The 27,248-nt window shown below is 45.4% G+C and overlaps 1 protein-coding gene across 5 annotated transcripts in view; it reads left to right on the top strand.

Moving 5' to 3' along the window:
• The window catches only part of TTBK1 (tau tubulin kinase 1), a 97,695-nt gene that overhangs the window by 29,721 nt on the left and 40,726 nt on the right, over nt 1-27,248 (top strand). For 3 of the 5 annotated variants that reach the window (XM_063391746.1, XM_063391745.1, XM_063391744.1), the window contains exons 4-9: nt 5,313-5,386; nt 8,531-8,671; nt 9,929-10,033; nt 21,607-21,672; nt 23,115-23,207; nt 23,886-24,011. In XM_063391746.1, coding sequence (XP_063247816.1) covers nt 5,313-5,386; nt 8,531-8,671; nt 9,929-10,033; nt 21,607-21,672; nt 23,115-23,207; nt 23,886-24,011 — 605 coding nt within the window. Of the gene's footprint in view, nt 1-5,312; nt 5,387-8,530; nt 8,672-9,928; nt 10,034-16,252; nt 17,448-21,606; nt 21,673-23,114; nt 23,208-23,885; nt 24,012-27,248 lie in introns of those variants that run through there. The other 2 variants (XM_063391748.1, XM_063391749.1) reach the window with 2 other exon arrangements.

The raw sequence follows: 27,248 nt of genomic DNA, 5'->3' as shown, positions 1-27,248 counted from the left end.
GACGTGTGCTCATTTTGCCACTCAGCAGCTGGGTTAAATGCTCCAGGTATGGGGTGTGGGGCATTTTCTCTGGTGTGGCAATTGGCAGCTCTGCCAGGCTGGGATACGGGCTCTAGTGGCTTGGGCAAGGCCCAACCTGCCCTTGCCCCACACACATTGACCCCAAAATGTCTGGAGACATCAACCTTTGCAGTCTCTCACAGCTCCCCCCTGGCTTCTTGTGCAGCTCCTCACCGGCAGAGCAGGCGGACACGGACAAGTCCTTGGCTTAGGGTAGGGACTGTTTAGCAACAGCCGGAATATTCCTGTGTTATCAAAGCTGTTCTCATCTGAAATACAACACACAGCCCTGTAGCAGCTCCTAGGAGTGAACTGAGCTCCAGCCCAGCTGAAACCAGGACAAGCTCAGAGGAAGGTCAGGTTCTGTGTCCTTGGCACTCCGGGGTTAGGTGGCTCGGAGCAGTAGATGGTTTCCCTTCCATTGCCTTCCTACAGGCTGAGCAAACCCAGTTCTCTGGAACTTTTTGTTAATGTTACATTTTCCTTTCCTTGCCGCCATCCTGGTGGGTAATGCTGAGCTCCCCGTGTTGTGTCAGCGTTGGTCTTGTGCAGGAGAAAATGCAAGAATTGGTGAAGTAACAGTAATGAGAGTAACAATTGCCATGAGATTTATGGTAATTCATGCAGCAGAAGTTACTTCAATGTTTTGGGTGAACTGATAGGAATGAGACAGCTGCTCTATGGAGATGAATCACAGTATTTTAGCATAAAACTAAAAGATTAGATTTTTTAGCTTCTTTTTGGAGAGGAGTGGTTACTGGTTTTCTGGTGGAAGCATGAGTGAAAAGACAGGAAATATGGAGTCTGTTACCAAAAAACCAACTTCAAGTTGTAACATTAATGTCACATATTTCCTTCTTAGTATTTATTTGATTTGTTTCACTGCTGCATTGAAAATACAATAGCAATAATTAAGAACTTAAATGAATAGAAGATTGCAATGAATATTGGTGTCTACCAGTTTGAAATTGATCCATGTGAAAAAATAGACTGAAAAAAGGATCATAATTTAGGTTCTTTCAGGGGCTGTGTAATGAAAGCTTTTCATGTAATGAAAGTTTTCAAGTATTCAAATGGGGACTTCAGTCATATCTCTACAAGGTGATGAATATCTCTCCAAGGGCTGAAGGGGTTCTTATAGATGAGAATGTAATTATTGGCTGTAATTTTTAAGGTTCTTCAGAACAAGAATGGTGAAGACCATATCAGTGACTGAAATATTTCTTACCCCTATCGTATGGGAAATTATTATGTTCTTTACAGTTAAAAGACTGCAGTAGAAAGAATATTTTTCTAAGGCTGAACATTAAAATTTTGCCTTAACTCAATGCCTGTGAACAAAATAAAGCACTCTGAAACTTTTCTCAAGTCAGTGCTTATGAACATTGGGCTGATACATTTCCCCAGTGTTAGTTGAATGGCCAAAACACTTTATAATCCACTGCCCTGTTCTTGGCTGTGTTTTCTTATCAAGAAAAGGCAGACACAGAGCATATTTTCTATGGCAAACCTTGTGACCCTCTGCAATATCTGGGCCACTGTTGAGCAGAGCAGTCTAGCAAAGGAGCAAGTGGCATCTTGTAGTTGGTGGAGTAAAATGGTTGTGAGGCTTCCATACTGAATATACCTTGGAAAAAAAACCCAAAACATTTCCCCCCTTCTTTCTTTTCTGGGTTAAAATATGCTTTGCTGCTCTGTGCTGTGATCTCCATGCTTGAGGAGGGCGTATATGACAAGAGAGGGCTGTTTCCTGGTGCCTTAAAGGGGAGGTCATGGGTGGAATGACACTTCTATCATCCTGTCTGCACAGGAGGGTATTAACATGGTTGTTTTTGTGTGCTTCATCATTCTGGTCGGCCTCAGGACGGAGCTGCAGGGATCCCAGAGTCACACCTGCCTCCATCTGCTGCTTCAGCGTGGCGTGAACTGTTCCAGGAGAGCAAACAGTTGGAATCTGGTGCCTCCTCTAGATGACAAATGAGGGAAAGCCTCCAGGACCCAGAGGCTTTGGTGCTGCAGGCACTTATTGCACCTGTGTGACTGCCACTTCTAACTGTGGCCTGCCTTTTCTGCACTCTGCTATGTTCTTGTTTCATGCAGAAAGGGGCACTTCTCCCTCACCTCCTTTCTTCTATTTCCTGGTGTTGCTTGTGTTGCAAAACAGTGCAAGGCAGAGCTGTTCCAGGGAGAGCCTGAATTCCCAAGCCCAACAGGTCAGGTTGGAGCCTGTTTTAGACTGGAAAGGAGCATTCAGTATAAAATCAAGTCAGTTTGGGGATGCAGGTCATCGAGAACTGTCAGTCCATTCATCATTTTCAAAAATTATAGTACGCAGAAATTTGCTGTCATCCTAAACAAGCAAACAACTCTTACAAAGAATAAAAACTAAAATGCCTTTTCTTTCTGTAAAATGTTGTGATTCAGAAAACAATACTGTTATGGAGGAAGCGGTTTAAAAAAAGTTAGAAATAGACCCAAAATCAGAAGAGGCATTAAGAAATTAGCAAGGTTGGGTACATCTTGAGTCATATCATTGGACACTACCCCTCCTGTTTCACTGAAATTAGTGATTTAGGTGGGCAGGTTCTCCCAGTCAGAGGGTTGGTTTTTAATGCTCTTGTCTGTAGTTTTGCAGCAACAAAAAGCACATGGTGTCTGTGCTTTGCAGTTATTGAAAACAGTAAAAGCAAGGGGGAAAAAAAGGAATTTACCCTTTTTACCATGCAATAGCTGGCACTGTCACTAGAAACAGTCACTGTGTTTTGGCTTTTGCCTCAGTATCCAGCCCTGGCACTCTGAAAGCAAAGTGGGACTCACAGAGTGTCTGTGCAGATCTGTGAATCACGGCTGGGATGAGCATGGCTCGCTCCTGTCCATCCTCTGTGCAGCCTGTGTGGGTGCCCAGTTCACTGAAGCACAGGAGTGTCAGGAGGTCCTAAAGAAACTGAACTGATTCTTTCTGAGGTTATCTGGATGTGTTCACTTTGCAGCTACAACTCTGGCCTTGAGGGTCCCTTCACATTGTTTTTTCCAATATCTTAATGGCAATAGGCGGTATAAGAATAACATCAGCTGATTACAAGGTGGGGATGGTCACCTCACAAACAGGGACAGGCACAGGACAGAGGTGTTTAATGCTTTCTTTGCCTCTGTCTGTCTTCAGCATGGCTGATGGACCAAGGGAGTGCCCTGAGCTTGGAGGGCCTTGAGTGTGAGAAGGATCAATTCCCAGCTGCCCCTGAAATTGTACAGTCTGCTGCTCCAGCTGGATCCCTACAAATCTGTGGGGCCTAATGGGATTCATCCAAGAATCCTCAAAGAGCCAGCTGATGTCGTTGCAAAACCTCTCTCAATGATTTTTGAGTGGTCTTAGGAATCCAGAGAGGTCCCAGCTGACTGGAAGCTGGTGAATGTTGTCCTGATTTTCAAGAAGGCAAAGAAGGAGGACCCCAGAACTGTGAAAGGCCTTGAGGAGGGGAAGCCGTGTGAGGAGCAGCTGAGGCTGCTTGGTGTGTTCAGCCTGGAGGATACTGAGGGGAGACCTCACTGCAGTCACAGCTTCCCTGTGGGGGGAAGAGGAGGGGCAGGCACTGATCTCTTCTCTCTGGTGATCTGTGCCAGGACCTGAGGGAATGGCCTGGAGCTGTGTCAGGGGAGGGTTAGGTTGGAGATTAGGGAAAGGTTCTTCACCCAGAGAGTGGTTGGGTGCTGGAACAGCTCCCCAGGGCAGTGGTCACAGCACCCAGCCCGACAGAGCTCCGGGAGCATTTGGACAGTGCTCTCAGGTAAGACAGTGAGACTGTTGAGGATGGTCCTGTGCAGGGCCAGGAGTTGGACTCAGTGATCCTTGTGGGTCCCTTCTGATGCAGAATGTTCTGTGTTATACTCAAGAGAGTACTTTGCTAATCTCTGAAGACCTTTTCCTGAAATACGGCGATTGTCCTGAAATAAGGTGAACTGTTCCTCGATGGTTTGAGCATAGTCCTGCACATTCACTCCCGTGACTGGATAATATCCATGCCAGAGACACGAAGATCTGCAGCTACACAATTCTTCATCTAATCAGTTATAGATGGATACTAGGACTGGTGTTTGTTTGTCTTAAACCTCTTCTTCCAAAGGTTTAAGGAGCAGTCAGGGTCTCTATTCCTCCAGTTCCAGTTGCCAGCAGCTCTGTTATCTCTTTGTGGTAGGAGAGAGTTTGGTTGTTCTGGTGTGGGATGCTGCTGGGCCCTAAGGGGCAGCCTCTCAGTGCTCTTACTGAGGCTCCTGGGATGGAGCTCCAAATTCACAGCTGTGTGCACTGCTCTGGTCACAGCTCTGGTTCTCCAGTGAGAAAGCTGCCCCTTGGTCTCCTGCTGCCCTCCACGTCCCTGTTCTGTCATGTCCTGCTGTCCCCAGGCCTGTGGTGCACAGTGACAGCAGTAACAGGGCCCTGAGGGTGCTGTAGGCAGTGCAGTTACTCATCACTCAATGTGTTCGTGTTCTTCCCTTTTTTCTTTAAAACTGGGAATTATCAAACAGCAAGCTTTGGTTTAAAAACCAATTCAAATCCCCATTGCTCAAGTGCTACCAAGAAACATAGGGCAAAGTTATGCAGTGATGCTCACCCTCTTCCCTGCTTAGAAACCCCCCCAGGAACCAACAGCTCTCCACTGTGGTGTGCATCAGCCTTTACTCTGCTATCAGCAGTGTGCTATTAGTGGAGTTAATGCCTTGTCCTCTCCCTTCCAAGAATCCAGAGAGCAAACCATCACAAATCCATTACAGTCAGGGTCTGAAACCACAGCCTCCGTTCCCTGCCTGAGGACCAGCTGAGTGTTGTGGGGTGGATGAGTTCGTTTGATTTTGTCTAAACAGGTGTAGTTTGTACTAACATCATGCCAAAACTTGACACTGATTGGCCCCAATTGTTTTTCCCTCTGTTGTTATGAACTTGCTGTAATGTTGCAGTGGAGTATTTCCATAAACATCTTTGTTTTCCAGGTGTCTGTGACTGTTAAAATCAGGGTTTGTTCATGTCGAGGTAGTATTAGATTAGCTGTTTCCGGGTAAGCAGTGCTGGTAGGTGAGTACAGTGATATGTACAAGTTAGCTTGTACTGAGTGAAGTTGGTGTAATGAGCTGAGCTCAGCTGGTTATGCAAAACTCCCTACCTGATACCACTTTATGGGTACCAGCCCTGAATCAGAAACTGTTTCTCTAAACATCATGATCCCAGGGTTGTTCTGTTCATTTCTGTTTCTTTTCAGGAAAGGATCACGTTTGCAGATTTATTGGCTGTGGAAGAAACGAAAAGTTTAATTATGTGGTCATGCAGCTTCAGGTGAGTTCTGTTCTTTGCCTCCCCTGTCTGTCCAGTAGAGATGGCATCAGTGGGAAGGATTTACACTGAGAGAATAAGGCTAAGCACTGGTGTAAAACTTAGTTGTACACAGAGGGCGGAATGGAAGACAGTGAAAAGGGCTGGTGTTGCTCTCATATCCCTTGGGATGGCTCCAGTCGTCAATATGCGCTAAAATATTTCATAGCTCTGCGTTTCTGTTTAAGATTTCTTTCTGGCAATTTTCTGGGCAAAGCACTCAGTTGGGAATGCTCACAGGAGCAGCCCACAGCCTTGTACAGCAGTGGCAGCTCTCTGAATTGCCTCCTGCTGCGCTGTGATGCAGCATTCAGATTCCTTGTGTCGGAGCTCAGAGGAGAGCAGTGGTGTCCCAGCAGCCTTGTACAGCAGTGGCAGCTCTCTGAATTGCCTCCTGCTGAGCTGTGATGCAGCATTCAGATTCCTTGTGTCGGAGCTCAGAGGAGAGCAGTGGTGTCCCAGCAGTTCAGATGCCTTGTGTCGGAGCTCAGAGGAGAGCAGTGGTGTCCCAGCAGTTCAGATGCCTTGTGTCGGAGCTCAGAGGAGAGCAGTGGTGTCCCAGCAGTTCAGATTCCTTGTGTCAGAGCTCAGAGGAGAGCAGTGGTGTCCCAGCAGTTCAGATGCCTTGTGTCGGAGCTCAGAGGAGAGCAGTGGTGTCCCAGCAGTTCAGATTCCTTGTGTCAGAGCTCAGAGGAGAGCAGCGGTGTCCCAGCAGCAGCACAGTGTCTCTGTGGAAGGCCCTGATCTCTGGCTCCCGTCTCTCCCAAGCTCAGCAGTAACTCAGCTTCTGCTGTGGGAGTGTTCCCTCCTGTTAGAACACTGCTGACATCAAGTCAATAAGGGTGAGTACTCGGGTAGCTACCACATGGAGGCTGCACTGCTAGACAGCAGGTGAAGTAAAACAGGTACCAGCAGATCCCAGTCCTTCTTTAAAATCAACTTCTGGTTCTTTTGTAGTTCTGCTTTGCAGGATGGTTGTGTAAAACCACTTGGCTCCAGGTGCTTGGGTTTGCCTTTTATGTACCATTGGCATCCCAGCTGCTGTTATGGATAGAAAAGATTCTTTAGCTCTCTAAACAACCGTGGCTGCTGCTGCAGCATGAGTATGAATATGATTTGCTGAAGGGCTAGCCTGGAGCTCGTGGAAGAACAAGGCTTCTACCCTCCCAGTCCTGTCCTTACCAAGCCTGATAAAAGGGACTTTATCTTGGAAAGAAATTTCTCTGCATAGATCTCTCCCTTTCTAGTTTGTTCTTGACTGAGCTTGTAGAGTAGGCAGAGCTAAAAATAATTTCATTATTTGCAGATGAAGACATTGCTACATAAGGCATTAGCTAGTTTTGTACCATGACTCTTCAGGCTAGAATCCTCCTTCAAGACCTGCTGAGACATGGTTTATCACGTGTCCCTCTGACTGCTGTGTGCTGCAGTTCTCCCTTTCTCTTCAGTCACCAGGACTGAGGCTTCAACTCTCAAGCTTTGCAACTCCTTCCATCCGTGCTGTTCCATAATCAGCCTGACGGTGTTTATTAGGGAAATAATGCTCATTTTATGTCTTTTCCTAATAGCAGTAGCAGCTGGGGAAACTTAGAGCACATTTCAGTGTGCAGCCCTGGAAAAATGAGCCTTGCTTTCCGTGTTACCATGGGATAAGAGAGCTGGTGTTCAAGGAAATAGCGGAAAGTGAGATCTGCTGTCAGTTCAGTAACTTGGATGTTTCAGAACAGCAGTAACAAAGCTGTGCTGCCTGGAGTAAAGTGTCACCAAAGTTCAAGGAGATAAGCACTAGAGAGGTGGTTTAGTTTGATGTTGTTGATGTTAAGTAGAGCAGACCTGGGTGGACTGACTGCTGTGGTTTGGCTGTGTCTCCGAGCTGGCCTGTGTCAGGTGTCATTCTTCAAGGGTCCAGAGCCTGAAGTGAAGCATGGCTCAGAACAATTTGGGAGACCTGTCATCTGCTTCATGAGCCAGCTGGCACCTCAATGGCTGTAAATAACTTGAGAAATGGAAATCAGTGGATGAAGAGATGGCATTTAGAGAGCAATCTGTTTTCTCCTCAGCTGTTGGGGATCTTTTATATATTTGCTGTTGGGAATTTTGCTTGAGTTCATGTAGTCTTGTATTATGAGCACATGTCTTCTATAGATGCTAGATATCTTGTACATATGTCTTTACAGAGGCAGAATCAAGAGATTTTAAAGCATAGTAATGAACAGCATGTCCCCATGGCTTTTGTTCTTCGTAAATGTTCTCTGAAACAGCAGACTCATGTTCCTAATGTTTTTAATGAGTTGGTAAATGCATTAGTTCTGTGGGCTAGGAGAGCACTCTGCCATGGAATACAATCATTTCAGTAGCCTCTCTTGACAAAGCTAAAGACAAAACTGAAATTACAGACATCAAAGAACACTGGGATTTTTCTTGCATTTACTCTGTTATTTTTTCCATTTTCTCTCCTAAACTGTCTTTATTTACATACATAGCTGGTAGCCCTTTTGTTTTTTCTCAGAAATTTAATTATCTGGAGGAAAATTAGCAGTTTATTTTGATAAGTATTAAGTCAGTGGAAAAATCCTCCTCCTGATTTTGGGTATGGTTCTCTTGCTAGACAACTTTCCCCATTGTGGTGTTGCCGCAACAATGCTGGCTTGAGCTTGCACCACACAATGTGTGCTAGGAAGTTTCTGATGAAACTGCAGCCTCATGGCCTGCTTATCGAATTTGTACTGCTTTAATCTTTGGAAGGCTCAGAGAACAGTCAGAGGTTGTTCTTAAATCGGCTTCTGTAGGCCTGGGTTTAGCAGTAGGGAGATGCTGGTCTCCACAGTCCGAGGCACTGCTGCCCGTGCTGTGCCTAATGCACAAATAGTGACTAATGCACAAATAGTGACTTCCCAAGGTAACAATCTGGTATCTTCTTATCAGCAAGTGCATCATTTAAAAGCTAAAATCGACTACTGGAAGATCTTATACAAGAAATAAAGCAGACATGAGGTGAGCTCCTCTCGGAGTATCGTGTCTGCTTTTTGGGGGTTGCATGTTAGAACTCACAGCTGTGAAAGGCTCTGCTTTCCTGTCATGGTTTGAGTGTTTTATGGACTGTTTCAGGGCCGAAATCTTGCAGATCTCAGAAGGAGTCAGCCTAGAGGGACCTTCACACTGAGCACAACGCTGCGATTGGGCAAACAGATCCTGGAATCTATAGAAGCCATTCACTCTGTGGGATTCCTGCATCGTGACATCAAGCCTGTATGTTGTTTTGGAAATCTTCCTTTTGGGTTTATGTCTGTCTCTTCCGCTTGAGTCAAACAGTCTGAATATGGGCAGGCCTCAGTAGATACATTTAGGCTTCCTTGCACACTGGTACTGTCTGATGTATTGGCTGTGTTCTATAGGTACAGAATAATAACATAGTATTGTCCTTCCTTTGAGTGCATGGCAAACCAGCTTTGATAGGCAGAGGCTGCTCCGTGGTGGGTTGGTAGCTGTCAGTCATTCTTCTACCAGTCAGGATCCCATGATGAGGCAGTCGAGTTCTGAATGGTCCTTTGGAGTCCAGCCAATTAGCACTGTAAAAGTCGTTCAGAAAGCGAGTCTTGTTCTGTGACACATCATTTGAATAAATGCTAATTCATGTATTTGACTTTGCTAAATCATGCTCCTAATCCAGTATAAGTGATGGCCAAAAGAACTGGAGCACAATTTCCAGTGTCAGAAACGCAGTCACGTTGCTGGTGCTCCGCCTAGGCACAGCACAGTAATTCCAACTCTCAGTGTAGAAGCCAGTCTTCCTCCTACAGCTCTTCACTACTTGACCTGGAAACTGTAACTATGCCATGCCTGGGACCAGCTTCCTTCCAGCAAACTCATTTGCTCCTTTTAAAATCAGCTGCTTTTGGCTGACCAGATTCAGCTGAAAACCAGTCACTGATGTGATTGGCTACGAATCCTTTAGCAGCCACCCATTACGGTAAAGAACGTTAGAAATTGAGGTTAAAAAAAGAATCTGCTCTGTTTGCTTGTTGTTGGTTTATTTACCAAGAACCAAGCCTGGTGGTTTCTATATGCCTGAATGTTCAGATAGGTCTGGGCAATGCAGTAAATGGAGATCCTGGGAGTTAGGGCAGAATAATTCCTGCTAGCAGCTAAACCATGAACAGCAGCGTTTGTCTGCAAGAACTCCAGCCTGTTATGCAAGTCATGGAGTTCTCACTGCAGAGCTAGTGGTGTCAAATGTAGTTCTTTCTCAGAGCAGCTGAAATTTAGCTAAGCTAATGTGAATTCTAGCAATTTTGAGACTCCACAGTCGCTTATCTGCAAAGTGAATTTCTAATCAAGGCAGTGGTTCTCTGATTGTGAGGTTCAAGGTGCATCTTACAATTAATCTCTTTGACTTGTTTCCACCAGAGGCATGTGAAGCTCCATGATGAAGTTTTGCTAACGAGTGACCACTCTTACCCGGGCTGCTGACATGGATTTGACTTTTTTCTTTCCCTCTTTGTCCAGTCCAACTTTGCCATGGGCCGCTTACCTTCAACATACAGGAAGTGCTACATGTTGGACTTTGGTCTGGCCCGCCAGTACACCAACACTACTGGGGAAGTTCGACCAGTAAGTACACCTCAAGGAGTATTTTTCCACTTCTGCAGCTGACTGGGAATGGAAAGGGTTTGTGGTTCTGTTGTTGTTCTTGTGTGTGGTTGTTATATTGCACTGCATTTTCTGCAGTGAGACGCAGCAAGTGACCTCGGCTGAGTTGGGGGTCTAAGAAGGGATGATAGATTTTGGCTTAAAAGATGTGTGGCCTTTCTTTTTTTTTCTCTATTTCCTTTAGGATAATCATGTTTTCCAAAGGCTTGCAGTACTTACTGAGTACAATATGGACTAACAAAGAGGGTGAGCCCAGTGTGGGCCGTGTAGCTTCTGTAGCCCCAAGGGACTGGTCTAGTTCAATTCTCTGCACTCTGGGGAAACAGATTGGAGTGTTCTTAAAGCTTTTCATAAAAAGTGTGCTGGAAGGTAGGCTGACCTGATCTCTGAGGCTGAGCTTACTGTGAGCTGCAACCTGTAATGCTGTTCTCACCCTTTGTGCTTTGGTGTTATGTCTGCTGCCCCTGTCTAGATTTACCAGCAGGGATATTCAGTGTGCCTGCCTGGAGGGGAGGTAAGGGCAGGGGGCATGACTTCAATCATATTCCATTTTTCAGTGCAAGTTTTCTGCTCACATAGGTTCTCTGCAGTTTCCCACAGTTTCAGAAGCATTGTCATACTTGATGAATAATACCATAAAAGTATCAGCTCTTTCCATATCCTCTGAAATCCAGAGCCATAATCTTATTTATCACCTTTTCGGAAAAACTCTGCACGACTTTCTAGTAATACAGATCATGAGCCAGGTCCTTAGGATGCTGTGGATTTGTTGGGGTTTTGGGTTGTTTTAACTTAGCTCTTGCCTCTTGCTTTCTGGAGATTGATTAAAACTTTGAAGTGGGATCATTTCTACTCTGTGTAATCATCATCAAGCGTTATTTTTCTCCATGCTCAGCTGTTACCACTCTGGCTTCCCAGGCCTTCAAGGGCTATCCCAGCAGCTTTTACATGGGAAGCTATTACTCTCCTGAGCCTTTGATGAGTGTTATGGATTTGATTTCTGTGTCTCTAAAGAGGATGGCTACTTGACAGTTCAGCTTGATAGCTCAGCATTTTTAAAGTTATGGCCCACTCGCCGTGACAAAATTGAGATTTATTCTGAATTTATCCTGTGCTTCTAGGAGAACAAAACTGATCTCCCTCATGTGGGATGCTAATATCAGCACAAATGTTAGTCCTTGGTGAAAAGCTGTTGTGGCACAGATTTGCTTTCATAGGAATGGTCTCCCCCTCTGCTGCTTGCCCGTTGCCACATGCTACAAAGTCTGCTGGGCAGCAGTGTGTAGGAGCTTACATTGCTCTGTAAAGACAGAAGATCGCAGAGGCCAGACGGTGTGTAAGGAAGCAGCAGCAACCTTTCTTCCCTCTGCTGGCAGTCAGGAAAGCTCAGCTGTTCTCAGCAGTCTCATGATTTGATGTTTCTGTGTGGGTTGCAGAAGTGAGGCGTTGTTGGTTACTCCTTTGCACAGGCAGAGCAGCTGCCTTGGTCACTTTGCCGTGTGCTGTCTGTGCTGTGCTGGGGCTGCTCAGGGCCTGCCAGAGGGCTCTGACTTTGCTACCAGCAGCATTTCTGGCATTTGGATCACAGCCAACATCCTGTCTAGAAGGGAGGCTCTGGCTGTTATGCTGAACAGGACAGACTGCTAGTGGACAAAAAATAATTCTTATTTTCAGTGTGTTTTGTTTTCAAACACTTGCAAGGGCAAGTTCCTGAACAAGAAACAGCGAGGCAGCTTGCCTGAACTGCTAGAGGAGGTGCTGATTTCTTACTGCTCCTCCGTGCCTCTCTAAGCCACGCTCTGTCCTGTTTAAAAGATGGCAAATTCTGGTGAAGATCTGTCATCTGTATTCAGAAAGGTATGTTTGACCTGAAATTTTTCACTTCTGAAGGGTGTACTGTCAGTGATAAATTCACAAAGTATTCCTGGTTCATTAGGCTTGGTATCATCTCTTGGTGCTCAAGACTTGTGGTATTCTGCTGTCAAGTGAGAATATTTGCAGGAACTCCTGCAGGAGAGGCAGCTTTCGAACCTGAGACTGCCAGACTTTGTGTGAGCCATGTAATGCTGGAGAGAATCGCACACAGATTCCCAGGATGGGTGAAGCTGGGAGGGGCTGCAGCTGGGGCATCTGATCCAGTGCTGCTGCTCCAGCACGCTCACCCCAGGGCACGTGGCACAGGAGTGCATCCTGTGCCTGCATCCTGCAATCCGGGCGGTTCTTGGCTGTCCCCAGCGGGGACACTCCGCAGGCTCTCCGGGCGCTCTGTCCCGGTGCTCGGGCACTGCACAGGGAGAAGTTCTGCCCCGTGTTCCTGTGACACTTCTGTGCCTCAGGGTTCTGGGTGCTGCCCGCCCCCCCCCCAGCAGAGCCTGCTCCGTGCTGTGACCCCTCTGCAGACTGTGACAGGCACTGCTGAGGTTCCCTTTAGGGTCTCCTCTCCAGGATGAGCCGGCTCCCTCAGCCTTTCCCCAGAACTGAGGTGCTCCAGTCCTTTCCTGGACTCCCTTCTGCTGCCAGCTTTCCCTTCTCTTGGGAAAATCCATCTGTTAGTCCCTGGAGCGTTACTGCTGGCTGTCCCTTTTTCCTTGCATTGCAGGCTTCTTGATTTTCCCTTCCAGAGGCTCTGAGAAGGCTCTCTTGACTTTGTTCATGTGGGGAACCAGGCCCTGTGGCCATCGCCATTACTGCACGCCCAGCGAGGCCCACACTGTCCTGAGCAAAGTTCCTGGGCTCCCTCACACCCTTGCTTTTTAAAGTGCTGTCTCAGCTGCTACAGCTCTGTTAGTTATCAGTTTTCTGTGCTACTTATAAATGCCAGAAAGAGAGGGAGAAAATGAAATCAAAATCTTCATGCTTTTCATGCCAAATTTTTTGTTAAACATTAAGAACCAGCCTCGCAGTTAAACTTTAATATAAAGGAAATAATGCTCTTAATTCGGCTGATTTCAGAACTCCTTGTGTGTTGCCTCTTTAAAGGACAGCTATACTTGACACCACTCAAATGAGAGAGAAATCCTGCAGTGCAGTTTCTTGTAGTGTGGCCCTTCTAAGAGGTGGATGTTTTTGAAAACTCAGCTGTACTGTATGGACTACAAGCTTGCCCTTGCCCATATGCACAAATGCTGCAGAGAAAACTGTTGATGTGCTACTCTCCCTTAGAAAAGCTGTGTAGCCTTTTCTTGATTAGAAAGGTAGCTGTCCCAGCTACTTACATTTCTGCTGATTTTGTTCTTTGGGAGAGCATCAAATTTTCTTTCTGACGTGTGGGGCCTGAACCAACACTGTGCCTTTTAAAAATTGGTATTGCACATGCCAGGTGAAACAGAATGCGTCTGTCCTGTGCCTGACCTGTAGGACATCCAGAAGCATCTCCTTTGGGACTGGGGACACATGACCTGAGAGGAATAGAGCCAGTGATGGAATTGCTGTGGTCCATATGGAACAGGATGATGAAAACTACGCCACCTTTTTAATGGCTTTGTACAAATCTGGGTGAGGTAACTTTTGATGTATAACATAGCACCTGTCCAGTTGCAAAGAGGGTGTTGCAGATGGAAGCAGTGTTCAGGAGACAGCAGTGACAAACTCGTGTGAAGAGGGATTGAAAAGGTTGTGATTATAATATGCACAAGAAGATGAGTGAAAGGAATTTTATTCAAGTCTCTAAAATACTAGTGCTTGCAGTTGCAGGGGATACTCTTTTGAGAAACAAGTCCATTTTTTTTCTTCCTGACTTTCTCCCCTTCCCTTACTCCCTCTCATCCAAAAAGTCCATTTTGCGGAGAATCCCAAGACCTTTGGTAACAAATTTTACACTGCAGGGTGCAGTGATCTCTTTTAGGGATTTAACTGTAACTTCCCTAGGTGCAGCCTTCTGCTGTGGTTCAGAGAGAGACGAGCAGTTTTATTCACTGTGACATCCTGGTTGTACAGCCCACCTTTGCCATGCTGCAGTATCAGTAGTCACTGTCAAGACAGCAGAACTAGGCAGCTGGGGAACGAACTGAGAAAATTTGGGGTTTTTTAATATGTAGAATTCTCTTCTTTAAAATGTGCATAAATGAAATTTTTCATCTTGCATTAATTTTTATAGCACAGAGCTGGACTAGCAGAATCTGTTTGATGTGGAGAGCTAAGGCAGAGAAGAAAATGTGAACTTGAAGGGGGAAATGAACATCAACGTTGTTATGCAGATGATGAACAACATGTGCTTATGTAATGGAGGTGCTGTGAGTCACGAAGGTCTTCTGTGCTAATGTAGACCAGGTTTGGGACAAGAACTCCTTGATCACTGCTTGGCTCTGCCTGTTTTGTCACGTGCAGTACAGAAATCACTGTGCCTTTCCTGTGTCTGTGGTACCCTGACTTCAGAAATGTCTTCCCTGTGGCTCCACAAACATGAATTGCAAGGGTTTAGCAGCTTGGTGTTCATTATTTATTCGAAACGAGGGGCTGTGTTTTTGCTGAAGCCCCTCTCTGGTGCAGGATGTGACAGTGGCCTGTTCTGCTCAGCCAGCCTGTTATTTTAGCTTAGTCAGCTGCAGCCCATTGATTAGATCTGCATCTCCTCGTGGCTCAGACTGCACTGCAGCAGTTTGCAGAGCCTTGTGCAGAGGCTGCACATGCATGAGGGCGGTGGAGGCAGCACAGGGCACAGCCTGCGCAGGAGAGCGTGAGGAGGGCTGAGGAAATGGCAGCTAATTGAGAAAAAGGTATTTGTTTTCCAAATGTCTGTGCGTGGTGTTAAAAATAAACTTCGCTGCAGTGAGCAAGGTGTAATAGAAGAGGAGATGATGTTTTCCTACTAAGTCGTTTTCTCCCCCACTGGAAAATGAGCAATAAAATAACACAGAGGACAGGAACATCTATATCCTCATACCCCAGCTATTCAGACATAGAAGCCCAGTAGCTTTTTACTTCCTTTGTACTTGAAATACATCTAAATCTGTAGTATTACATAAGGAATGAACATTTTGGAGTAGAGTAACAGATCTGTGGAGCTGCATTACTGTATTAGCTTGGGAAGGAACGTAATTTTTGTCTCAAACTTTGTATTGTAAAAAGGTAATCACAGGAAAGGCTGAAAACACAGTGCAGTCACATTTGTTCAGAGATGAGGAAAAGGAGAGAGAGTGGACTTAGGTCTAAAAAACATTGCACATTTAATGTATAATAGAAATGCAGTTTCACTGAGAACGGGTTAGTTCTAAAAGAAATAGTCACGAAAATTGTTCTCATTGTTACTTTCATTGCTGGAGTAGCAAATTTGCACTTGAGAAAGGAGATGATGTTCTGATATAAAACATGACGGTTACAGAAACCCAATGCTGTTGAAATGGAATGTATGGGAAGCAGATGAGGTGCTGGATTTGAGGCTCTCTTGGCAAGCAGGGAATCTGGTGTCTTGCTATGTGTGGCTGTTTCTCTGCTCTCCTCCCTGTAAAGCCCGGGGTCAGAGACAGTGACCTCAGATCATGGACATCAGGTTGTTCTTGGTTTTATTTTACACAGCAGCTGCTAAAGGGATGAGGGAAAAGGGAAAAGGAAGGACAACTCAGGCTCAAATGTTATGTATACCTGCAGGGGACTGAGGTCCCATTTTCCATCTCTGAGTGCCTTTACTACCAAACTGCAGGGGGGTATACATTACATCTGAATGTGTCAGTGCTTCTGGCTGATGCTATTCCACTTGAAGCTCTGATTGTTCTTCCCACTGGAAATGGAGAGAAAAATATCAAACTCCTAGTGTGGCTGGTGATGAGGGAACAGAGGCTTTGCTCCCTAGGTGAGTGAATGTTGCATTTGAGTTGGATTGCAGGTCAGATCTCCCCTCAGTCAGGTAAGTGCATCTGCTGCCAGGTCATGCACACTCCTCCCTCTTGGTAATAATCATTCATGTATCCTGTGCAAAGGGTATCCTTTCCAACCTGTGTGTTCTTAGGATTACAATTGAAATAAACTTTGGACTAAAAAATTACTCATTCTTTGTTTTTACTGTAAGAAAGACATTCTCATCTTTAGCACGAGTGCAGGTGCAGGAATCATGTGATGCAAGCTGTTTAAAAAGACAAAATATCTTGGTCTTTAATGACATTAAATTCATTGGAAGTTTTGAACTCTCCTAAAGCAGAGTAGCAACAACGATGGCATTTTAACTCGACCGTTTTGGGTCTTTGGAAAGGATAGCAGGAGACTTAAATAGCTTTCTCAAAACTAAATTTCATGTGAAATTTATGGAATTCCTAGGATTTGCACATTTTTGGGAAAGTGGAATAGTGAGACTCAAATGAGAAACTGCATTGTGTGGATTGCTTTTTACTTGATTTCTACTGGAATAAGTATCTCTCAGTGAAGGTCTTTCCTCAGGTCACTGAATTGAGTTTTAAGGTGCTATAACACATTATAATATCCATTCTTGCCTGTGGTGGGGATGTCCCTCAGGGTTTCTCTGCCGTGCCAGTCACAGAGGCAATGACTGCTGGTGTGAGCTAAAAGCAGCCCTGAGTTTCCTCCTGCCCTCTCGCAGGCACCACTCTGCATCCCCCCACAGACAGTGGGACACGGCAGGAGCCACCAGGGAAGGGAACTTGCCTGAAGCTGGCAGCCGTGAAACCTCTGAGGCTGGCAGCCCCTGTTGGTGTGGAGATGATTGTGAGAAAGCAGGGGAGCGGTGCAGGAAAAACCCCAAATATCTTGGGTGAGAACCCATAACAACTCAAATAGGAAAGGGGACGTTGCTGCTGATTTTTAAAACTTATGTGCTAATGTCAGAACTTGCTCTGGATGAAAGGGGCGAGAGATGAGAGAGCAAATGCCCTTGTGGGCTGTGAGATGAGTTTGGTTAGGGGAGGAGGAGAGGTGTACACATCGGAGAATTGCAGGCAGGAAAACCACATCAGGGGCGTGCAGGTGACCTGTGTAAGGCTGCCTGCATGGCTGCTCTCAGCTCTGCTTTTCCAGTCACTGGGTGTGATCTGCAGGCAGGGAAGGTTTCCCCAGAGGGCCCCTCCCCACTTCCAGAGCACTCACAAATCACCCAGGCTCACGCAAGGCTTCGTGTGGAAATGGAACTCAGCACAGGATGGGCCAGCAGCCCTGGGAAGGGTGATGGGAGATGGCAACAGCTGAACAGGACACAGGTTTCTGTTGGGATACAATATTGAATGTTTTTGAATTCATTTCTGTTTAATTTTTTTCTCATTTTGTTGTTTTTTTTATCATGTTTTTCTTTGGGTTTCTCTCTGTTTTACAGTTCTTTTGGGCTCTTCTTTTGAGGCTGTGTTTGATGCGTTGGCTTCCCATCCGCTGCTCGTAACCATCTCTGCTATGAGTTGTGAGTGAGCCATCACCATGCTTCTGGGTTTTCATTTTGGTTTGTGCTTTTGTTATATATGGAAGTCCAAATTACACCTGGTTTTCTTTTTTTCCTCATGATCTGTTTGTTTTTCAGCAGGATTGTGACAGCTGCCTAAATGTGGTGCAAAGGCCTAGAGCACTTGGGATTCTGCCTGACGGGCTGGCAGATATTGGGGTGGTGCCAGACTGATTTTGTCAATTCTGTGGTTTCAGAGGGAAGGGGAGGGGAGTTTTCTCATCTTACTTTTCTGTCTCCAGCGTCCTCTATTCCTTTCTGACTCCCTGTGGGCATAAAATATGATGCAGTCATTAATGATTCTACAAAATGCTTCTGTTTAAATTAAAAGGTCAAAGTGCATATAAGAGGTGTGTGTCTTGTCCCCACCAGAAGAGGTGGAGAGGCATATCCCTACATCTCTCTCAGGAACCTGTCTGAAGAAGCAGAAGGTTCCTGGAGGTCACAGGGATACTTCCTTTCATTTCAGTTAGAGCTTTAAGTTTTCCTTCTTACCACAACCTTTCCAACAAGTTGTTTCTATCCAAGATATATCTCCCAATGCTTCCTATGATCTGTGCCATCTCCTCTCTCGTTACCACCTTCTTTTCAAACTGTGCTAACTCTTTTTTCCACGTTCTTACTGCTGAGAGTCCTTTTCCTGATTCCAGGGGAGATGGGTTCATATCCTAGATGACAGCAGGCCTGCCAGGGGCAAAGGGGATGCATCTCATGAGGTGTCTGCACAGGCTGCCAGAAAGCTGGGGAGGAACCAAGAGTCATGAGAGTACCACAGTTACAAGAATCAGCAGGAAGAAAGCACTGGCATTCCAATACAAGTTTTTAGGAAGGCAGCTGGAAAACTGGGATATTCAAAATACCCGGTTTCCTTTTGCCAGTGAGGCAAAAGGGATCATTTTCATCTCTGTGGATGAACATGGTGTGAGGAGCAGGGATTCACATTAATGAGGATATAGGAGCACTCCTCAGATAAAAGAGGAGTGTGCAGGAATGACAGACTTCATGTGACTCATGAGGGAGACACTGTTGGCACTCGAAATGCAAATGATCCCGAGTGTCTGACCTGGAGAGTGATGAGTGCATAAGAGCACAGTTTGCAAAATGCATCCCCTTGGTGCAGGGTTTTGTTCTGTGCTCTACACACCTAGTTCTGTGTCTGTCTGTGAGGTAGCCACATTACCAGTGCAGTGAAAGGAACACAGAGTACAGGTTTTGCTCTGTGCTAGTGATCTAGCACATTCTCCCAAGCTGAAACTCATTTTAAACCAAGCTGCTGACACAATGCAGCACTGTGTACTAAAGTACTTTAGCATTGTGGTACACACAGTATCAGTTAAAGAATAGATACACTTCATAGCATTTTTAATAGTAATACTGATGTGTAAAAAAAAAGTATGGTTTAAAATTGTTTCAACTCGCTAGCTTATTTTATAATCATAATTTTGGGGATTCACATCAGTTGGATTATATATTACTCCACAGTCTGAAGCTGCTAACTCTGTTGCAATTTAAATTCCACGTCAGCTGTGGACTGGTCTGGACAACAAAAATGCTTTATCCAGGCTCTTTACCAGTGCTGGCCGGTGCAGTGGTGGGATGAAGTTCATTACCTGTAAGAAACGAAGTGTGTGAAGAAATCATGTGGAAAACTCATGTTCATGAATTCAGAAGAAAAGTCAGTAATAGCTGCATATGCAGCATGTGCTACAGCAAATGCTCAGGGAGGAGCAGTTTGTGTGGATGGAAAGCAAGGTCAGTATCTCCACAGCCTGGGAAATACTGATTGCAGTGTTCCTTGTGACTGGCAGGGCAGGCAGATACGGTGAAAAGAGGTGCAGCCTTTGTGAGCACAAGACACTGTCAGGCAGCTGGGATCTGCCAGTTGTGTTCAAAGCACTCTAAAGGTCCTGTCAGAGCCATAGGTGCAGCCTTTGTGAGCACAGGACACTGTCAGGCAGCTGGGATCTGCCAGTTGTGTTCAAAGCACTCTAAAGGTCCTGTCAGAGCCATAGGTGCAGCCTTTGTGAGCACAGGACACTGTCAGGCAGCTGGGATCTGCCAGTTGTGTTCAAAGCACTCTAAAGGTCCTGTCAGAGGTGTAGAGCCCTGCTCAGTCCCTTCCCTGGGGTACCACGCTGAGGGAGTGGAGGGAGGACGCTCTGGGTTCAGGTGTGGGGCTGCTCGTGTTCGCTGTGGGAAAGACGCAGGTTAAGGGCCTGCACCAAAAGCCGGGCTTGGCTTTGCTCCTGAGAGACGAGAGGTTTGCAGCCAGTGCTTGCAAACTGCCTGGCACTGGTCTCAGAACAGATCTGATTCAACACTGCACAGATAGCCTGTCTGCCAGAAATAATGAGCATTGGTCTAAACCAATTAATAGAAACATTGCTGGCGTACTGAAGCCAGCACATGTGGTACTTGGATCAGTACCTGCATGGGCTGCAAAAATTGAGTGCTTTTTGTTCTGAAAACATTACAGGTTACATGCTGAAATTTTCACAATACACCCTTATGGCTCCTGAAGAGTGTCTAAACACACCATTCTCCATTCATAATGGAAAAAGAAATGTCCTCTTTCTTTTGAATGTGTAGAGCAAATGTATGGTGATGGCTATATTCCAGTGGCCAGTATTCTGCTTTTCAGGAACTCGTATCAGTGAATTCTCTGGAATTCTGAAAAGTGTTTTGCAGTTGTTTGTCAGTGGGAATCCTGAATTGCCCAGTTCTGAGAGCAGTGAGATACATGATCACAAATGTAATATCTCTGTTACCTGCTGCAAAACAATTATTTTATATCTCAAGCTGGTGTACTTGAAGATTAAATGCTGGATTAAGTGCATAGGATATGCATATGGGTTCTCTTTGGGGAGTATTTGATTAGCATAAAAGAGTTGTAAGATAGACTTGCAGCTTATTTTTGCTTAGAGACATAACTTGAGTTGCATTGTACACCATACAGGTGTGGGTATGTTAAAAGGTGTTGGTGAACTTGTCAAAAAAAAAAAATGGAAGTTTTATGCTTTCTAGGAATATTGAAGTTCAGAGCAACATCCTAGTACCCAAAAGGAAGCAACTGAATTGTACATGTTTAAAGTGACAGAAGGGTGCCCTAGAATAAAAGTACAGAGGTTTAGGCCTAGTTCTGAAGGTGCAGGCACAGCTGAAAGAACAAACCTGAATCCACTGACCTCAATGGGACAAGTTGCTCAATTAACTTGTTATTAATATGCTTGATTTTCTGCTGGAGTAGATCTTCATTTTAAATCTGTTTAGTTCTTTGCTCAAGCTTAGCCTTATGATGGAAGAAGTCTGGGCCTGAACCTGGTTTACCACAAGAATTTTGAAAGCACTGCTGTTAAGTCTTGTTAACTCTGGTGCTTCTAGTTCAACTAAGAGAATTTGGTGGATGTCATTATTTAAGTGCAAGTTTTTTCAGAGTGATGTCTGCATTAGGCAAACTCACATGGTCTGATGTTCTTGTGGAGGCAGCAGTAGAAAGAGCTGGAGGAGTTGCTCATGTGCCAAAGCAGAGAACTCCTCCAGATGGGACAAACAAGTCACAGGAGGACTGCCTTTCCACACCCACTATATCAAGCCTTAAATTCCCACGGAGATGAAGAAGAGAATCAGGGAAAGAGGAAATAAAGATAGGATATACTGGGAAGAACCAGGAAAAACGCAGGAACTCTGAAAGGGAGAGGTTCATAACTTGTTGAAGTCTTCAGAAGAAGCTGGCCAGCAGTGTCAGCAAATGTTTGCAGTCATCTGTCAGAGTAGGTGACAGAGTAGGTGATGTTTCCACCCTGAGCAGGCCACCTTCAGACTTTGCTTAGCTCGTGTTACTCATGACTCAGTTTTGCACTTGTTTCCTAGCTTTTCCCTTGCCCTGGAGTTTGAAAGGAAAGCTCTCCTCGTGGTTAATGTTCTTGTCTCTATGCTGGACTGTGCCTGCTCTAGCACTGTAACCACCTTGCCTTGTGTGCGAAGCCTCCTTTCCCAGAAGCGCAGCACCGCGCTCTGCGTAGCCAGAGCCCGGGGCAGCAGTGAGAGCCTGCTGTTCCTGGGGTGCAGAGCAGCAGTCTGGACAAGCTCTCAGGAGCTGCCTGCACAGGGGCTCGCTCACCTGCTCTGCTTCTGAGGGATTTCTCCTGTCTCCCTCCAGCCTCGCAACGTTGCTGGCTTCCGAGGAACCGTCCGCTACGCCTCTGTGAATGCACACAAAAACAGGGTGAGTATTTGGAGTTACAAGAAGAGAATTCCCCCTCAGAGACTGTTTTCAGGAGCAGAGGAGCAAGAGGTGTGACTTCTGGTTCATCTACGTAAGTTAGTATCTATCAGAAGATTTACATTAGGTACTGAAGGCTGTTGATTGTAAAATCAAAATTACACTTCAGTTCTTCTCTAGTTGGCAGACTGAAAAAATTGTAATGGCTGCATTACCAGACGCATTTAAAGGGCAAAAGCAAACTACACTTGAGGAGAAGTCTGGTTAAGGGCCAGGCTGCTTGCTGCTAGTTTTCTGGCAGAACTTGGCCAGGAATTGCTAGGTCCCCAAATCTATTCTTGAGATGTAATTTTTGATATTAACATCGTGCCATCAGGAGAAGAGCCACCTGGTGAAAGCTAGGGTTTATTTTCCTGAAAAGAACCATTATCTACATTACGTCTGGCCTGCTTTGTTATAAAGGAAGGCTCATCTAACATTCTTCTCAAAACACTCCTCTCTCCCATTTCAGTAGGGTTCCTTTGCAGACAGGGAACAGTAGATTTGGCAACACTCTCAGGCACAGGGTGTGATTCTTGAGATATCCTGCACAGGGCCAGGGGTGGGACTCAATGATCCTGATGGGTCACTTCTAACTCAGCATCTTCTGTGGTTCTGAGTTCTGCATTTCTGCTGCCAAGTGGCTGCCAGATGGAAACTGTCAGCCCTCCTGCATTACCTCCAGGTTTCTGGCCTTCCTTGGAATGAGACTTTAGGACTACTTGTGACATATGAAGACATGTCAGGGTTTTCTAGGGAAGGAAGAAGTTGTCTACAAAAGGTGGAAAGTGTGATGTGGGGAGGGCAGCTGAATGCCATCATAAAGCCTTTGTTTCTTGAGAGATGCAGAGAAACCTGAGGTATAATTTTTGCAAGAGTTGAGTAGGCCCAGCTGTAGCTGGCATCAGCTGAATGTATATTTAGACATGAAAATTGCTGTATAATGCAGGCTATTTTGAGAAATCATATCCTAGACATTGGAAGTTGAGCAGCAAAAATGAATTTGTGTGCTTTGACAATTTCAACCTTTATCCCCATGTTTCTGTTTCCCATTCACTAACCTGGGAGGAGAGTTGTATGTGGAAATGTTACAAATCTGTAAATTGTTGTGGTGCATGGTGGTGAGCCTTTTGCAAAAACCCTTGAGCAAATTGGAATGATATTTAGGCTTAAAAATAATAAGAAGAAATGTTCTATATACAATTTTGGGTTTTCCTTGATCTAGGTTATTGTGTTTCCCATCAGTAAATATGTCTCTCTAGCCTTTAATTTTGCTTCTTTAATCACTGACTGGGTAGTGTGGCTTCTCCTCCTGCCTCTAAAATGAGGTAGCTCACCTGGAGAGTGCACCTGGGCCCCTGGGCAGTGTGGAGCTTTTCTCCTCAGACTCTGTCTCTCTTCTGCAGGAGATGGGCAGGCACGATGATCTGTGGTCCCTCTTTTACATGTTGGTGGAGTTTGCTGTTGGTCAGCTTCCCTGGAGAAAGATCAAAGATAAGGTAGGAAAAATGGTGTCTGTGCTTGAGAGAGGGTGCTACGTTTTAATTATTGTGTCTCTTTATTATTCCTCTTGCAGCTCAGTGCAGCTTTTTTTCTGGAGTCCAGCCAGAGTCTCCTTTTTATCAGATCCTGCTGCGAGATGCTAACCTGGGTTTGTGTGCTCTGGTACACAGGGTGGCCTTCTCTGATTTGGAGTAACTGGACATTTTTTAATGCACATTGTTAATTGTATTTGATCAAGTGTCTTTTTTGCTTTTTTCTTGCAAAATAAACAGTACATGTGGAAAGACTGAAGCCTTTAGAAAGACAGGAGGGTAACACCTTGCTGTGCCAAACAGGCCAAATATGATTTGAAACTAGAAAGTTAAACAGAATAAAGCTAAGTGTTTGTGTTGTTTTGGACATCCTTTGTGCTAAGGAATAAAATCCCTGGAAAGAAGTAGGTCACCTGTGCAGCAAGGGTCTGCACAAGCTTCTCCTTTGACCCAGTCCAGAAGATTCTCCTTTGCCCTCTGCCTGCAGTGCTCACCCTCCCTGTGCCTTGGGCAGCAAACAGAAGTGTGTGGATGCTGTGCTGGGTCTGGGATGACTCTGTTCCAGGAATGAGAAGTCTTTATAAATGTGAAGCAATGCAAGAGCTTGCTGGCTCTGAAATCTTGTTTTGTTTTGTTTTCCAGGAGCAGGTTGGCATGATAAAAGAGAAGTACGAACACCGAATGCTGCTAAAACACATGCCTTCAGAGTTCCACCTCTTCCTGGATCACATTGCAAGCCTAGACTACTTCACCAAGCCAGACTATCAGGTGGGAGCCTGCCTTTGTTACCAGTGTGATGCATGGCACTCTAGATGGGCATTTAGATATTTTAACTTTTCCATGAATGTGTTTGTATCTGGCTGAGGAATACCTTTCCTAGAGCTGTGAGGGAGGGGCCAGACTGTACAGTTCTTGAAAACATCCATAGTTTCCTCATCTCCTTCCACCACTCTGTCCAAAATAATCCTGGATTCCACACCAGCTAGTTCCTCCCAAACAACACAGTACTTTTGGCTTTCATTAAGACACAAAAAATCAGAGGTACTCCAAATGTGACAGGATTTTGGCACAGCATGCCAAGGTCTAAGAGCCTGTACTGACAGCTCAATAGTGCACACCAACCCCTTTGATTTCTTGCAGACTCATACAGGCCTTGGCCATCATTATCTCTTCCTTTAATACTCATCTAACATAGGATTTTCCTCCCATTCAGTGTTTGCTATCAGCCTATACGTGACTAACTCAAACTAGCACAGCAGAACTGAAGCAACTGGATTCTGTGTTGCCTTTTTTTAGTCACAGTGGTTTTCTCTGCACATTAAAGAGAGAGATGGAAACAGCATTTTATAAGCAGACCTGTGCAGTCTTATCTGAGTGCCTGCTCCTGTTGATAGTGCATCAAATGAGTGGGAAAGTGGTAGGAGGGTGTTCCAACAAACTCTCCAACAGAGCCTTTGTGGGTTAGCCATGTACATGTTGTAACATAGCAACCACAAATTTTTTTTAAAATTAAAAGGAAAAGAAAAGCCAAATACTTTCTGGGTAGTGCAGTGGAAAAATGACATTTGCCACGAAGAGGGAAAGCTACAGAGGGATGGAAGTGGACTGATGAGATGCAGAGGGAGCTGGATTTGTTTGTCCTGGAGTAGAGAAGTCAAAGAGGGGATCTGATTGCTTTCTTTCACTGCCTCAAGATGAGTTGTTGGGAGAATAGAGGCAGCAAGGGAGATTGTGACTAAATCTAGGGGGGTGGAAACTTCAGAGTGTGGCTTCTTATATACAAAGCAGGTACTTAGAAAAGCCATGGAATTTCCATCCTTGGGGATTTCCAGAGACTGGCTGGATGGCAAATATGATCTGCCTTTTAACTAGCTCTGCTTTGAGCAGATGGTTGGATTAAAGATTTCCAAAGCTGCCTTTGAACCTACGTGCTCCTATATTCTATTCTAGTTTAAAATAATTGTGTCCTAATGGTACCAAAAAGCCATCCTTGAGACAGAAATGGAAGGAGATGTTTGCAGACAGAATTCAGGCAGTGCAAATCACAAACAGCTCTTTCACAGTAGGGCATTGAACTGAAGCTGTGAATTGCCTTTTTGCCTTCAGTTTCTTGCAGGTGCAGCTTGGGCAAGAAGCCTCCAAAGGGGAACTCCCCACAAAAGTCTGGCACCTGCAGCTTGCCTCTTAACACTGACTCTTCTAGCTTGACCTGGAGACCTATTCCAGACAGCAAAGTCTCCAAGCATCTCAGCTTCTGAGATGTCTTTATGTCGATTTATCTGGATGCATTACTCTGAAATATTAAAACTATACCAGAGGGCATTTGAAGTTGTCACGGTATCAGACCCACAGAGAAATGAGGGATATTGAGAAAGTGTGCTCACTAATATATAAAGTCATGGTTTATTTAAAAATCTGAATTGAATTTGAAGTTTTAGGTTGTCCTAAGCACATGTCATGCTGAGTGGCAGTTTACTCACATTTCTGGGCCCCTGAGGTGATGTCTCCAAGAGAGACATACCAGGCTGTCACTGGAGACTGAGGGTGACCAGAGTTCACTACTCTCTGATGGGTAGATGGCACAAGTTCACCTAAGCAGAGGAGAGGGAAATGATGGGAGAATAAAATAGACTTGAGCTGTCGGGTGGTGGATCTTACACCCTGTGGATTTGTACTTCTTGGGCTCGTGGCCTCAGAGGTCAGGTGTGTGCCTTTAATGGATGGCTGTCAGTGTCGGTTCATGGTCAGGATCAAACTTTCAGCACCTTCACAGCAGGAGGATGTGGGTGTTAGAGCAGCATGCTGGGGTTTTCTGACTCATTGGACAGCAAGAGGCGTGCCTCTTCCCTGGAAAAGTGCAGATAGGATGTAGTAGAAAATACTGCATGTGAGTACTACATTTGCATACAGTCCAGCTGGTAGAGGAGTAGTTTCAGGTATGCCTGGGGAGGTGTCTGGCTTCTCTCATCAGAGATCTTTTTGCAGTGAGTATCAGAAAAGTAACAGTGACCTTTGCTCCTGGAAGGTTATAGAAATTCAAGTGCCTTTGCCTGGGAATCCATCCTGTTCCCTCAGCTAGGGCCTTGTGAATTGCGTTTCACTCAAGGGAAAAGGATCACATCAGTTGTTGATGAGAGAGTGGCTGTGCTGTACAATCCTGAGCAGCTGTGGGAAGGTAAATTTGCTGTGGGGACATCTTCCTTTAGTCAGTCAGTACCAGGTACTGGCAGAGCAATTGGGGAGGGGCTCCCTGGGAGCAGCCAGTGCTGGTGTGAGTTCTCTCACGCTGGCCCAGTGTGGTGGTTTAACTGCTCACTCACTGTAGCCCCTGCACAGTGGGGATGGGGAGGAGAATCAGGAAAAAAAAAGGAAAAAAACCCCACAACCCACCACACAGGTTCAGACAAGGACCATGCAATAATTGAAACAAGTAGAATATAATAACAAATGTAATGAAGGAAAAAAGATAAAAGTAAAACCCAAGAACAGCAGGTGATGCAAAGTACAATGGCCTGATGGCCAGCCAGTCCCCAGGCAGCAGTTGGCCCTTTCCAGCCAACTTTCCCAGGTCGTGTGCTGGTTGTGACACTCCTTGGTGTGGAATGTCCCTTGGGCCCGTTGGAATATCCCTTGTCCCAGCTGTGCTCCCTCTCAGCCTCTGCTGCAGCTCCCCACCAGCACAGCCTGGGACACGGACAAGCCCTGGAATGAGGGCAGGCACAGCTGAGCAACAGCCAAAACATCCGCGTGTTATCAACACTCTTCCCATCCTAAACACAAAACACAGCACTGCACCAGCTGTTGGGAAGAAAATTATCTCTATGCCAGTTGAAAACGGGACAGCAAGCTGCTAGATATCTTCTGTCATAGTCCTACTGTTTTCCCCCTAGAAATTCTTATAGGACTTACGAATCAGGAGCATTCCCACATCAAAAGGGGACCCCTGTGCCCGATATTGGTTTTTAAATACTGTGTTGTAGATTACAGTGCAGATTAGAAACTTGA

Source organism: Prinia subflava, chromosome 2 (genome assembly GCF_021018805.1).
Source record: "Prinia subflava isolate CZ2003 ecotype Zambia chromosome 2, Cam_Psub_1.2, whole genome shotgun sequence".
Classification (NCBI taxonomy): Eukaryota; Metazoa; Chordata; class Aves; order Passeriformes; family Cisticolidae; genus Prinia; species Prinia subflava.
This window is presented reverse-complemented; position numbering and strand designations above follow the sequence as displayed.